The sequence below is a fragment of the Xenopus tropicalis genome, chromosome 2 (assembly GCF_000004195.4).
Source record: "Xenopus tropicalis strain Nigerian chromosome 2, UCB_Xtro_10.0, whole genome shotgun sequence".
NCBI classification, from domain to species: Eukaryota; Metazoa; Chordata; class Amphibia; order Anura; family Pipidae; genus Xenopus; species Xenopus tropicalis.
In genome coordinates, this window is record NC_030678.2 from 42,685,330 (window position 1) to 42,701,377 (window position 16,048).

Genomic DNA, 16,048 nt, shown 5'->3' on the forward strand with positions numbered 1-16,048 from the left:
CACAGTGTGAGTTTATATAGGTGGCTATCTGCATGCTCATGGCTAGCACAGTGTGAGTTTATATAGGTGGCAATCTGCATGCCCATGGCTAGCACAGTGTGAGTTTATATAGGTGGCAATCTGCATGCCCATGGCTAGCACAGTGTGAGTTTATATAGGTGGCTATCTGCATGCTCATGGCTAGCACAGTGTGAGTTTATATAGGTGGCAATCTGCATGCCCATGGCTAGCACAGTGTGAGTTTATATAGGTGGCAATCTGCATGCCCATGGCTAGCACAGTGTGAGTTTATATAGGTGGCAATCTGCATGCCCATGGCTAGCACAGTGTGAGTTTATATAGGTGGCAATCTGCATGCCCATGGCTAGCACAGTGTGAGTTTATATAGGTGGCTATCTGCATGCTCATGGCTAGCACAGTGTGAGTTTATATAGGTGGCAATCTGCATGCCCATGGCTAGCACAGTGTGAGTTTATATAGGTGGCAATCTGCATGCCCATGGCTAGCACAGTGTGAGTTTATATAGGTGGCAATCTGCATGCCCATGGCTAGCACAGTGTGAGTTTATATAGGTGGCAATCTGCATGCCCATGGCTAGCACAGTGTGAGTTTATATAGGTGGCTATCTGCATGCCCATGGCTAGCACAGTGTGAGTTTATATAGGGCAATCTGCATGCTCATGGCTAGCACAGTGTGAGTTTATATAGGTGGCTATCTGCATGCCCATGGCTAGCACAGTGTGAGTTTATATAGGTGGCTATCTGCATGCCCATGGCTAGCACAGTGTGAGTTTATATAGGGCAATCTGCATGCTCATGGCTAGCACAGTGTGAGTTTATATAGGTGGCTATCTGCATGCCCATGGCTAGCACAGTGTGAGTTTATATAGGTGGCTATCTGCATGCCCATGGCTAGCACAGTGTGAGTTTATATAGGGCAATCTGCATGCTCATGGCTAGCACAGTGTGAGTTTATATAGGTGGCTATCTGCATGCCCATGGCTAGCACAGTGTGAGTTTATATAGGTGGCAATCTGCATGCCCATGGCTAGCACAGTGTGAGTTTATATAGGTGGCAATCTGCATGCCCATGGCTAGCACAGTGTGAGTTTATATAGGTGGCTATCTGCATGCCCATGGCTAGCACAGTGTGAGTTTATATAGGTGGCTATCTGCATGCCCATGGCTAGCACAGTGTGAGTTTATATAAGTGGCAATCAGCAGGTTCATGGCTAGCACAGTGTGAGTTTATATAGGTGGCAATCAGCAGGTTCATGGCTAGCACAGTGTGAGTTTATATAGGTGGCAATCAGCAGGTTCATGGGTAGCACAGTAGTTTATATAGGTGGCAATCTGCATGCCCATGGCTAGCAGAGTGTGAGTTTATATAGGTGGCAATCTGCATGCCCATGGCTAGCACAGTGTGAGTTTATATAGGTGGCAATCTGCATGCTCATGGGTAAAACAGTAGTTTATATAGGTGGCAATCTGCATGCCCATGGCTAGCACAGTGTGAGTTTATATAGGTGGCAATCTGCATGCTCATGGGTAAAACAGTAGTTTATATAGGTGGCAATCTGCATGCCCATGGCTAGCACAGTGTGAGTTTATATAAGTGGCAATCTGCATGCCCTTGGCTAGCACAGTGTGAGTTTATGTAGGTGGCAATCTGCATGCTCATGGGTAGCACAGTGTGAGTTTATATAGGGCAATCTGCATGCTCATGGCTAGCACAGTGTGAGTTTATATAGGGCAATCTGCATGCTCATGGGTAGCACAGTGTGAGTTTATATAGGGCAATCTGCATGCTCATGGCTAGCACAGTGTGAGTTTATATAGGTGGCAATCTGCATGCCCATGGCTAGCACAGTGTGAGTTTATATAGGGCAATCTGCATGCTCATGGCTAGCACAGTGTGAGTTTCTATAGGTGGCAATCTGCATGCCCATGGCTAGCACAGTGTGAGTTTCTATAGGTGGCAATCTGCATGCCCATGGCTAGCACAGTGTGAGTTTCTATAGGTGGCAATCAGCAGGTTCATGGCTAGCACAGTGTGAGTTTCTATAGGTGGCAATCAGCAGGTTCATGGGTAGCACAGTAGTTTATATAGGTGGCAATCTGCAGGTTCATGGGTAGCACAGTAGTTTATATAGGTGGCAATCAGCAGGTTCATGGGTAGCACAGTGTGAGTTTATATAGGTGGCAATCAGCAGGTTCATGGGTAGCACAGTAGTTTATATAGGTGGCAATCTGCATGCCCATGGCTAGCACAGTGTGAGTTTATATAGGTGGCAATCAGCAGGTTCATGGGTAGCACAGTAGTTTATATAGGTGGCAATCTGCAGGTTCATGGGTAGCACAGTAGTTTATATAGGTGGCAATCAGCAGGTTCATGGGTAGCACAGTAGTTTATATAGGTGGCTATCTGCATGCCCATGGGTAGCACAGTATGAGTTTATATAGGTGGCAATCTGCAGGTTCATGGCTAGCACAGTAGTTTATATAGGTGGCAATCTGCAGGTTCATGGCTAGCACAGTAGTTTATATAGGTGGCAATCTGCAGGTTCATGGGTAGCACAGTATGAGTTTATATAGGTGGCAATCTGCAGGTTCATGGGTAGCACAGTAGTTTATATAGGTGGCTATCTGCATGCCCATGGGAAGCACAGTATGAGTTTATATAGGTGGCAATCAGCAGGTTCATGGCTAGCACAGTATGAGTCTATATAGGTGGCAATCTGCAGGTTCATGGGTAGCACAGTATGAGTTTATATAGGTGGCAATCAGCAGGTTCATGGGTAGCACAGTATGAGTTTATATAGGTGGCAATCAGCAGGTTCATGGGTAGCACAGTATGAGTTTATATAGGTGGCAATCAGCAGGTTCATGGGTAGCACAGTAGTTTATATAGGTGGCAATCTGCAGGTTCATGGCTAGCACAGTATGAGTTTATATAGGTGGCAATCACCAGGTTCATGGCTAGCACAGTAGTTTATATAGGTGGCAATCAGCAGGTTCATGGGTAGCACAGTAGTTTATATAGGTGGCAATCTGCAGGTTCATGGCTAGCACAGTAGTTTATATAGGTGGCAATCTGCAGGTTCATGGCTAGCACAGTATGAGTTTATATAGGTGGCAATCTGCAGGTTCATGGCTAGCACAGTAGTTTATATAGGTGGCAATCAGCAGGTTCATGGCTAGCACAGTAGTTTATATAGGTGGCAATCAGCAGGTTCATGGCTAGCACAGTAGTTTATATAGGTGGCAATCTGCAGGTTCATGGCTAGCACAGTGTGAGTTTATATAGGTGGCAATCTGCAGGTTCATGGCTAGCACAGTAGTTTATATAGGTGGCAATCTGCAGGTTCATGGCTAGCACAGTGTGAGTTTATATAGGTGGCAATCTGCAGGTTCATGGCTAGCACAGTAGTTTATATAGGGCAATCCCAGGTTACACAGACAACAAATCTCGTTGGTATAATTTGCATGATGATGTATCCAGCTCAGACCGCGCTAACAACAGATGAGTACATTATCTGCTGGCTGCCATGCACAGGCTCGCCTCAGAACATGCCACATGTGGAGATCAAACAGGAGCTGCGAGCAGGAGGCTAGTTGCCATCTGTCAGCCAGGCTGCAGAGGGAGTGTGGGAGCCAGCAGAGCTGCATTCTCCACTGGGGGAGGGGGGTTGCCCGCAGCTGCTCCACCCTCACTTTGTGTCAGCAGGTAGAGCAGAGCGGCAGTCCCCGGGGAAGGACGGCTCCGTGTCCTGGGAAGAGTCGGGGCGACAGGGTGGGAGGCATCGCTTTCTAAAGGATGTCGCTGAATACGTGCAGAGCTGGAAGCGAGCCGCCCTGGTGTTAGGACCGCGGAGCAGCCACATTAGCAAACAAATGAATGGGCAAGGGGAGAAGGTGCACTGAATCTCCGAGACTGGGAAAGGAATAAACTAAATAGTGTGTGTGAGGGGGAGCACTCCATTCCCTGAGGCCGGAGAGGCCCTGCTGTCATGGAAGGGGGTTCGCGTTCTCCCCTCCCCTGGGGGTGAGCAGTGCCCGTCCCGCCGGAGCGCAGCAAGCCATGGCTTTCCGGGACTAACAAGCCGCACTATGGGTGCCCGCTGCTGGCTGCAGTATGAATAGAGCCCGGCTGCAGCTGGCATCCCTCTGGCTGCTGCTCACGGTGACTCTCCAGGCGGTGGCTTCTGCCATGGGCACCACGGAACGGGAGATGGATGTGAAGGCGCTGATCAGGGTGACCCCGCTGCAGGCGGAGGAGAGCGGGGGAGTGGGACAAGGGAACCTGACTCTGGAAGGGCTGTTTGCCAGGGTGGCAGAGATTAGCCCGGCGGAAGGAAGACTGCTTCAGGTGAGTGCCAGCCGCACCTGCATACGCCTCACACCGGGGAGCTGGGGGCTCTCACTGCCTCGGCACATGGGGTTAGTGGGAGTTACAGTTCTCACAGCTGGATTTATACAGTTTAGTAGTTCCCTCACTCACTGGTCTCGGTTGTAGAGCCCAGAGCTGGTTGCTAGGGGTCTCTTATCAAATCTGCACTGATTTTGTTGGGGTGTGGGGTTCCTGTTGTGCTCCACAAATTAACTGCATTGTTTTCTATACTTAAAGAAAATATCCTCCTAAGCAACTTTCCAATATAGCATCTGTCTTTTTATTCCCTGTACTGCTACTACTTACAACAATGTAGTGTAAGCAAGCTGATTAACAGATCCAGAGGAGAACCGATTTCTGCTACATTTTTTCTAGAGTCAGAACCAGAGAGCAGAGATAAACACACCAAATAATGCATAGCTCTAGCTGCAATTATATTGATGAGTACATTCCATTTTAATTAACAAGTGAGAACATTAAAACAGACTGAAAGCTGCCCTTTCTGTTAACCCTTTCCCTGCCAGAAAGCTCTAATGCAGCACAATACCTCAGTATTTAACTTGTTGGCTTGGTTATTTCTCTGTATTGAGTAACTTACTACATAGGTACACATCTAAGCTTCTCTGGACTGGGTTCTTCCAGCTGTGTTATTTATTTGTGTTTAATTGTACCCTGTGTGTAGATCCTCTTGTCTTACTGTCATGTGCCATGTACCCATGGGGAGAGAAAATATTCACCTTCAATACAGTCAGTGTATGGGACTGGGAGATAGGAATCGCAGTAGAGATCTGTGCAGTACGCTACGTGTTAGACTCACTCCTGTATATTTATATAAAGCACTAACATGTTCTCAGTGCTTTACAACTGTGTGATTCAGTGACAGTGTATTGCTATTTAGTATAATTAAGCTGTATATCAGCATGCTAATGTTGTATACATGGGATACAGAATGGAACTTAAGCTGGAGAGGTAGGTGCCTTTTTCAGGTTGTAGTCTTAAGTGTGGCATTCAAGAGGGTACATGTGTGTGTGTGTGTGTGTGTGAACAGATATGTTGTCATAACTTTGTATCCCATGCTATATAATGTACCCCTCTGTCTCCCCTGATAAAATCTGTTGTTCAGTTGCCATTGGATAATTGTAGCTTTGACTTTAGGAACTCTAAACCAAAATGAATTGGAATAAATTCAACTTAATCTCGACACACCAAAATATGTGCAGAACTCTAAGCTGCTGCAAAGTTCTGTGTATTATGTACATGTGTGCTAGGTTTATTCATATTGAAATGACCTAGAGTTTTGTTTGCTATGTATAGGAATGCATTTAAATAGTTTATATTAGAATTAGGTGGCACAATGCCTAGTTGGAAGCATCAGGTACAAACCAAGGATATTATTTGCTTATTTGCAAAGATGCTGATGGTGTAAATTACTGTTTTGTCATTATATATATATACATACATACACAGAGAAGCCGTGAGAAGCCTCTAAATAATACATTTTATAAATTGTACTTAAAGGGCACCTATTGTACTTAAAGGGCACCCTAAAGTTGTTCCATCACCAAAGGTGCAGGCTAATAGCACCCACTCTCCAGTTGGGGGAAACAATTGCCCCCTACAGTGCTAGGCTAGTGCCACAAGTTGCTCATTATGGGCATGTGACGTAGGTGAGTTGCAGCCTCCATTCCTATATCACGCGCATGCACATAATCCTTATTATGCACATGTGTGCTAAATAACATGGCCGACTGCAGGGTTTTTTTTTTGTTTTTTTTTTTAAAAACTATTATTTCCCCCAACCAGAGTATGGGCAATATTAGCCCTCAAGCTATTTTTGGTGATAGGTGCCCTTTAATGATGTCATCAGTTATAATCAGTGGTTAGCAATGGAATTTGTGTCACATGACTCACTGTTGCTTGTGAATTATAACAAATAATATCACCAGTTGTAAAATATAAAGATATTAAAAGTCACCTCCGAGTTCTATGATCTCCTCCAAAACTTTTAATATGCTTCCTTAGATTACTCTATATATCTCTATATATATATGTATAGATATATATAGATAGATGGATAGAAATTTTTTTTTTTTTTGGTTATTTTCATTTCCCTGCCAATGAGAGATGTGTGGTTGGGACAGCTCAGGTCGTGGCATGTTTGCATGTGGGAGAGGGAGAAGTAGCAGATGTGGAGACTGTGTGCAAGAATTAGGAGTAGAATTGACTCTGTAAAGGCTTTAGGCCTCCTTTTGAAACCTATATTTACATCACTATGGTAAGCCTTGGAGAATCCTAAATCCATTCAAGCACAGAATTAAAGCTTCTAACCATGGGGTAAATCTGGCTCTAAAAGCACAATGGCTGAAAAGTCGCTATTGAAATCCTTTTTAAAATATCACTCATCTGTATTGTCGTACATATTGGGAAGGAGCCGTTTTGATATATCCTCTGGGAACTGTTATATATTCCTGTTAATAGGAGTTTGGCTCCCCAGTATGCTTTCCCTGGTTCACTATACATAAAGATGATAGAAGTTAAAGGGTCACTTCTATAACAGATTGTCTGGCATTATTAGCAGATAGATCAAATATATAAAATTAACTCAGTCCTTTAATTTTTTCGGCAACTGAGGGGGCTTTAAAACATGATCATTTCCCGGAGGCTTTCCAGCCATTTTGGGGGTTACAACTTTAAACATGTCATTAACTCTTTGACTAACGTGGTCCTTTGATCTTGCCGCACAGTGTGCTGCCAGTAAATATGCTGCGCGGCACAGACCAAAGAGAAAGACGGAAACTAAAGATCTATGATCCTGGCAGTTGGGTTATTGACATATGGCACCATAGATTTTACCATCTATGGCAAGAACTTAAACCAAGGGTACTTATTCTGATTACGGTTACCATGCTTTATGTTGGATCCACTTTTATACAGAGATATGTATTGTTATCATAGACATATGTTATGAAAATGATAGGCATAATCTGTGGCATAGCTACTAGGGGTGCAGGATGTATTGGAGGCCCATACCCCTATGGGGCCTGCTGGAGATGTCATCACTGCTGTGATCGCCAAGGTAGAGCATGTGCCGTTATAACCAACCAGTGCTGGACTGAAGCCATTTAGCCCACCAGCAACCCAACTTCATGGGTCACCCCCGGCCCCGCAGACAAGGCTACCACCCTTCTGCTAGCACACACTTTGGCTGTGGAACTTGTGGTAGGTAGCAGGCAATGGGACAAGCTGGGAGCAGCAAGGCTGGGATTGGGATTTTTCTATAACCAGCAATGGGGGAGCATCAGATGACTGAGTCTGTGAAGTTGTTTCTGGCTCCAATAAGATACTATTGATCACAGTGTGAATAACTTTCCCTGGGCTAATAAAGGGATACTGACAAGTTTAGACATATTCTTCTATCCTGCCCAAATGCCAAAAGGATTCTGAACTAGAAGTTCACATGACAGCACAACCATGAATGTTTTTTTTTTGTTTTTTTTTGAAGGGGAAATATCAGGGAAATGATAAGTTTAAACTTGTTAATATCCCTTTAAATGTGAACCTGATACTAATACTGTAACATTTTGACTTTTTGTCATGATTTGGAGATTTTAAATCACACACTAGAATATTACAAAAGTCTGATCGTATTTACTTAAGCCACTTATTCTTTTCTTTCTTTTAAAATCAGTCTTAACTCACAAACCATAATATAGGCACTTTAAAAAAGGGGTTGAAAACAACTGTTAGCTTTATAAATTACAACTGTATTGGAGCAGCCCATAGATCCTCTTGTGTGTCAAATAAGTGTAGGGTGTGTCTTAATGATCTTTGCCCAGACATTAGGATGTGGACATTATGACCTTTAGCCGATCACAGCTCTTAGACCCCCCCCCCCACAGGAAAAGGTGTACTGTGGTTCCTCCACTGCTCTTCTGAGCCACATGCGGCTGAGGAGCAAAGTAGCAGGCCACCAAGATGGGGATGGCTGCCATCCTACAGAGCAAACTCCTGAGTGCCTAAGCAACCTGAGAAAGCTGCCAGGGGAATGGCAGGGTGGTATTTAAATGAAAAGCAGAGGCAAAAAGCAGATTTATCTCTACATGTGGCATTCACCCAGGGATTAACCTGCATGTTACTCATAGCTCTAAACCCTTAGCTTGGGAGTTTGCTCTTAGTAAAGGAAGAGCCTCATGTGTATCTAACAGTAATGCAGCACAGCCCCATGACTGTTTAAAAAATTGATACTGACTTGTCCTTACATGTTATAGAAACTGTGTCAGTGGGCCTCATACACTTTTGTGATTGTTGTTGTTGCTTGTTTGACGAGGTTGCCAAACGAGTCTCCAGGCCAATATTTGGATCATAATGGGGTCCTATAAAGATGCATTGAGAAAGAACTGTATTAACATACTGATATAGTACAGTATCTGGCTGATTTTTGGCCAGATACTTTGGCCGGTCTGGGGGGGCTGAGTCAGCAGCTTTTATAGGCCTGTGTGTGACATTGGACAAAATTGTATAGAACAGTGCCCACTGGCAACCAGTCTGCATTGTCTCATAGGGAACATTTTCCCTTTGTGGATAAATGAGCTTTAATATCCACTCAAAGGATAGACCTTCTATAACTAATAACATCTGAAATCCTGACATAATCAATGTTATGAAAAACCATTAAATTTGCCCAGGTGCAGTAACCCATATTGGTTGCTCTGGGTTATGGCAAAGTGTCTTATATTACATTACACAAAATGACAATCATTTGTATCTGTGTCATTAAAAAAAAACTTTTTTTTGGAACCCTAAACCAAATAGCACTGTTTTATAAATTGCTGTTTAATATATAAGCCTTGTCCTATTCCGGATGTCAACCCAAATTTTTCAAGTCACCTGCTTTGGCCCCCATCGTACACACCAGAGCAGTAAAATTGCCCAAATATTACTTAGCTGTGGGCACTCATTACTTGGCAATCATTGCAATGCATTTGGCTTTGCAGCAACATAGTAATTATATTTCCTCAAGTATCTTGTGTGCACTTTTGCTTGGTGACCAAGCTAGTGGCCCTTCCAGCCTGCAGAAATAAAAAAACACGAGCGTTGCTGAATACTGTGATATCTGAGACAGTGGGAACTGTTGTTTTCCAGTAGACAAAACGTTACCTCCCTACCCCCTGGCATCACACATACTGTTAAGCCTTTTTTAAAATGTCTCTGGTAGTGTTCACTAAAGTATAAGGGCTCATACTCGCCGGTGTCCAGACATACAGACCAGGTGCGATATGGGGACCCACTGGGAAAGAATTGTCACTGATGTGAATGTGGTACATGCTTCTGGGGGGATATAAATGCTTGTGTATTTTTTGTGCTTTTCCTTGTATCCTTTCTCAGTGTGGTGTATTTGCCATGTGTATCAATCTTATGTCAAAATACTACACAACACAGGCTATGTGTCAAAAGGCAGGTGACTAGGTGTGTTGGTACCCAAAGGTAATTGTTATATGTATATTGGTGTGTATCCCTCAAGCTCTCATTGAACTCATTAAAATATTTGCTTGTTTGGTGAGGTTGCCAAACGAGCATATTTTTCACCAATATGTCCACCTTGAGGCGGACAACATTGGCCTGATCAGATTTCTACAGAAATGTGGTCCGGGCCAGGACCACATAAACAAGCTGATGCAGTCAACGTTCTGACACAATTTTTAAACCTGCCTTATATCTGGATTATTTTTGGCCAGATATCAGTTGCTTAGGCCAGTTGGAGGGCCCCATAAACGGGCAGATACACTGCCAACTAGAGGGGCCAAATTGGCAGATAAAATCTGCCCATGTGTGGCTACATTAAGGACTGAATTACACATGAGATTTTGGTCTGGTTGACTATGCTTCATAGTATTGACATGCAGCTGGGTGGGGGCGTGGCCATTACATTGAGGGAGTGGGGCAATGATGTCTGGGGGTGAGAATTCCATGGATCTGAGCTGGATATTAGGTACATTAGGGTTGTGGGGGATGTGACTTTAATTCTGCTTTAAAAAGATGTATGAAGCTTGGACATTTCTGATGATTTTCTACCCCTGCCACTTTTTGTCGGCCCTGTTTTTGTTTTGGATCTCTGTGTACAAATAAACATGAATTTTTTTTGTTGTTGTTCTCTATGTCCATCCTCCTACATTGTTGAGCTGGCTTTTTTAGAGAAATCTGCTGAGGCCTTCCTACGAAAGTATATGTTAGATACTTCTACGTACATCATTTATTCCGTGGTTGCATAATGTGGCGGTTAAGCTGCAGACAATAATCCTGGACAGCGACGAGGCAAATGATGCTGGTTTCTGAAATGCCTTCACACATATCATTATGATTCATTGTGTTTGATGAAGTCATTTGTGGCACTTTTAGCATGTGGGTGAAACACACTTGTGCCAAGGCAGTGTCTCATGTGCAGGAGTCACAAAAGCCGCTTATTTTCAGCATTTGCCTGACTACACACACGTGCCGTAGCAGCTTCCACTAAATCTCAACTACACAAACCTCCTGCCAGATATTTCGTAAATATTTAGGGACCTTGTAAGCATTCCTTACAGCTCTTAATATAATGTCCACATGAATGCCCTGGTAGGATAAACATTGTTGCTAGAGCTGAAGATTGGTGTTTACATTGAATTTGTGGTGGAGCAGCGGAAAAGACTGGGATGTGAGTGGATTAAATGTTTCAGATGTACAGAGAGAAAATAAATATGGTTATGGTGAACGGGGCAGAATGTCGCCTTTAGGACAGAGAGAAGGGGGGATGCTTGGGAGTGATACAGTAAAAATAAGATTATCAGGCTGTACTGACTGCTGCTTTTGTGCAGTGGAAAAGCTAACTGTGCACAAAACTTTACTACATGCAGAGAAGGAAAGTTATTTGGCCACTGATAGTGGAAGACTTGTCATCTATGTGATGCTGATGATCTATCAGTGTGTGGATTAATTGGGGTTTGACACGTATATAAAACACACTCTTCGCAACTTATTGGTAATTAAGTCATCTGCATTGCACATATAGAAGTGAGTTCATTCCTCATTAAACATGTCTGTCCTGTGCTATATTTTGCACTGCTGCTTCTGACTATTAATAAAAAAAAATGTAGTAGAAGGCAGCTTATTAACAACCCTTTGAAGAAGACAGGCATGTTGGTGAATGAAGTCTTGGCTCAAGGGGACTGAATTCTGCTACACTATTTTAAGAGTCAGAAACAGCAGTGCAGAGAGGGACAGAATATGACAACTTTTACTTGTGAGCTTTTGTAAACAAGCGTTATCATGTCAGTGGTGGGGCTGGAACAATAGAATGAGCTTTGGGAGTTTTCTGGCTGGCCGCTAATACGCCTCTCTATGTCAGTGACCTGCCTCTGGGCCCTTGGTCAGCCCAAACCAACCCAAGCCATGGGTTTTGGGAACACACCACCAGTGTGCATGCCTCTTTACATTATAAACTACTCATTCTGATGTCAGAATATGCCATCTATATAATATCACCTAGGTATTATACCTAGGTGGTAATAAACCTGACTAGGCTTTAATACAGGTCATGGAACTCCAGAACTCCGATGTGACTTATAAATTTGTTTTATAATTTTATTTTAACAGGGGGTACATATTTATAATAATACACAGGTATCAGTGAGTCATGTGACAGAAATGACATCACTAAGCACCATTTATAGGGATATCATTTATAGGATATTTTTGTATACAATATAGTGAATAAAGTACCACCTATTGTAAAATATATGATATTATAAGTCACAGAGGCGTTTCATGACCATTTAAAAGCACAAGAGCGATGGCTGAGGTTATGGAATCCCCATATTTTGCAACAGGGGTCTAATTTATTTATCAAAATATACCGGTTTTAGTGAGTCGTGTGATATAAGCTCCGATTATAACTGATGACCTCACAAAGCACCATTTATAAGGATATAGTTTACAGTTTGGTCCCATAGGGAAATGACTAAACTTTATATTATAAAGATATAATTTGCAGTATGGGTCGCTGGAAATTTATTGGAGATAAACATACACAAATATATTCATACATTCACAAAAAGTGGTCTTTGTGATGCAACTTACTTAAGTAGCAACTTTCCTTGAGTTTTAAACATGTGATTGCTGAACAGTGTAGATTTATTAATTGCACCACACGGCATCGCAAGTATTAAGTAATTGCATTCTGCCCCGTGGGTCTATACCCACTAGGGTGGGGACCCAATAATACATATAAAACCAGTCCTTTACTATATAAATCATATTGCTTAATAATCACATATTCAAACCTATTATATATAATAGAGCCAAGGCGTTTTATTGTTGTAATAAAATAATACATGCACGACATACAGATACATAAGGTGACATGAGTTTAAAGGATCTATTTTCTTGGTTGGTGTCAGAAACAGTGGTGATTTTTTTTTTAACCCTCTGTGGCTTGGGTAACCTGTCCTCGCTCAGATGAGCAGGTAACTGTACTGCCCTTCACTACAGGCAGGTTTAGAGAACTAAAGCCTAACTAAATTAGTGGGGCAGAAATGTTGTACATTGTTTTGGGTTCTGTGCCTCCACAGATGCCCCCAGTAGCATTCTATCTTATAGAAAATGTATTTTTCAGACTGGCACACCCTTTTTAAAATTGCAGTGTCTTTATTGTGAGCACATCGCATAAAAATCCGATGTTTTGGTCCTCACTAGGACCTTTGTCAAGGATTAATTTAATTTGAATTTATTTGACTGAGCACTATGATATATCTATAATATATTATTACATCATGATGGCAGCTTAGCAACCAGTGCAGTTAGTATCAGAATTTAATAATCAGCCCTATAGCATCAGCGTCTATGACAGGTGAACTTCATTTTCTGCTTGATATTTTGTGACAACCCCTAAACTCAAACTCTCAGCAATTGTCCAGAGCACACTGAGCATGTGAGTGTTGCAGACACTTTTCAAGATGGGGAGCTCCTGTAAGACATTTGATTTCCTGGATCATTGCTGATATTGAGATGCTGAAACTTTAGGCTGGTGCAATAAGTACAGTATAAAAATATGGCATTTTTAGCCATATTCATTTGTAGGTTTTCCATTAAAGGGGAGCTAAAGTCACAGGCTGCTACAGGGAAAAATAAACCACTTTGCAATCCAAAAAATGGATATTTAAAAAAGAAATAAAGTGTATTATTTCTTTTTTCAATATCCATTTTTATAATTCTCCAACAGGTTCACAACCAGAAAGCCACTGGCAGCCAATCAGAAATGCGTGGGTATTTCTATCATTGCAGAATGCTAATTTACTATTGGCTTCTCAGTAAACAGATGTTCTGTTAGCCAGAGGATCAGAGTCACTCTCAGGTTAAAAACAATATGAGATACTTAGAGAGATTCTGTTTTCCTGTCCAACAGTTGCCAATAAAATATTTATTGGTGACATGTCTAATTTTGTAATATGAAGGTTTTAAGCCTGAATGTGTGAAGCAATTAATTGCCTAACAATTAAGTACTAAGACCATTGAATTCTGAATAGAGGATTAATATTATCATTGCTGACAAGTATCAATAAAACACCAATGTATTCTAGCGCACTGTGCAATAACCCTAATTACAATAACAGTTTTTTGCCAATCCACTTTTTTCCAGCAATTTTTAGCTAAAGCTGTCTGTACACAGGCCAGTATAAACTGTTTATTCAGCCCACCTAGACTCATTCAGTAGTTTACTGGCCCATGTATGGAGCTTATCGAATAGCCTGACCAACAGATACCTGGGCGAAAAACCAGAAAGAAAGCTTGCAGGCAGGTTATACAATCTCATCTGGTGAAGGCAACATCAACCTTCTGATGCTGTCCTCTCCTGACAAGTCTGCATAGGCCCCTATTAATGATACAATCATTGGCCAGGGGCCTAAACAATCAGAGCCGCTCTGTTAGGCCCAGCAAAAAATTGGCACATCTTTATGTGTATAAGCAACTAATGGCCATGCAAGCAGCGTAGACGGAGGCAGGTTGCAGACCATAAGGTGGTGGTGCAGCATTTGAGTTCTGAGGACCAAACCAACAGGCTAGCCCCCAAGAGACACAAAGTGAGAGTAAGCTAATAAAAAAAAACACAGGAAGGTTAATTGGTCCCTGATAATGTGTGTAAATGTGACTTTGGCTGTAAGCTTCACTGGGGTAGGGACTGAAGCGAATGATGTATGATCTCTGTGCTGCAACATACAGTGGTGTGAAAAACTATTTGCCCCCTTCCTGATTTCTTATTCTTTTGCATGTTTGTCACACTTAAATGTTTCTGCTCATCAAACACATTTAACTATTAGTCAAAGATAACACAAGTAAACACAAAATGCAGTTTTTAAATGAGGGTTTTTATTATTTAGGGAGAAAAAAAATCCAAACCTACATGGCCCTGTGTGAAAAAGTAATTGCCCCCTGAACCTAATAACTGGTTGGGCCACCCTTAGCAGCAATAACTGCAATCAAGCGTTTGCAATAACTTGCAACGAGTCTTTTACAGCGCTCTGGAGGAATTTTGGCCCACTCATCTTTGCAGAATTGTTGTAATTCAGCTTTATTTGAGGGTTTTCTAGCATGAACCGCCTTTTTAAGGTCATGCCACAACATCTCAATAGGATTCAGGTCAGGACTTTGACTAGGCCACTCCAAAGTCTTCATTTTGTTTTTCTTCAGCCATTCAGAGGTGGATTTGCTGGTGTGTTTTGGGTCATTGTCCTGCTGCAGCACCCAAGATCGCTTTAGCTTGAGTTGACGAACAGATGGCCGGACATTCTCCTTCAGGATTTTTTGGTAGACAGTAGAATTCATGGTTCCATCCATCACAGCAAGGCTTCCAGGTCCTGAAGCAGCAAAACAACCCCAGACCATCACACTACCACCACCATATTTTACTGTTGGTATGATGTTCTTTTTCTGAAATGCTGTGTTACTTTTACGCCAGATGTAACGGGACATGCACCTTCCAAAAAGTTCAACTTTTGTCTTGTCGGTCCACAAGGTATTTTCCCAAAAGTCTTGGCAATCATTGAGATGTTTTTTAGCAAAACTGAGATGAGCCATAATGTTCTTTTTGCTTAAAAGTGGTTTGCACCTTGGAAATCTGCCATGCAGGCCGTTTTTGCCCAGTCTCTTTCTTATGGTGGAGTCGTGAACACTGACCTTAATTGAGGCAAGTGAGGCCTGCAGTTCTTTAGATGTTGTCCTGGGGTCTTTTGTGGCCTCTCGGATGAGTTGTCTCTGCGCTCTTGGGGTAATTTTGGTCGGCCGGCCACTCCTGGGAAGGTTCACCACTGTTCCATGTTTTTGCCATTTGTGGATAATGGCTCTCACTGTGGTTCGCTGGAGTCCCAAAGCTTTAGAAATGGCTTTATAAACTTTACCAGACTGATAGATCTCAATTACTTTTGTTCTCATTTGTTCCTGAATTTCTTTGGATCTTGGCATGATGTCTAGCTTTTAAGGTGCTTTTGGTCTACTTCTCTGTGTCAGGTAGCTCCTATTTAAGTGATTTCTTGATTGAAACAGGTGTGGCAGTAATCAGGCCTGGGGGTGACTACAGAAATTGAACTCAGGTGTGATAAACTACAGTTAAGTTATTTTTTAACAAGGGGG

The 16,048-nt window shown here is 42.4% G+C and overlaps 1 protein-coding gene across 1 annotated transcript in view; it reads left to right on the top strand.

Annotated features, from left to right (window-relative positions):
* Positions 1 to 3,638: 3,638 nt before the first annotated feature.
* The window catches only part of rnf43 (ring finger protein 43), a 49,321-nt gene continuing 36,911 nt past the window's right edge, over positions 3,639 to 16,048 (top strand). Inside the window, exon 1 of the mRNA XM_002935192.5 lies at positions 3,639 to 4,369. Within this exon, the coding sequence (XP_002935238.2) occupies positions 4,136 to 4,369 (234 nt within the window). The 5' untranslated portion in view covers positions 3,639 to 4,135. The remainder of the gene's footprint in view (positions 4,370 to 16,048) is intronic.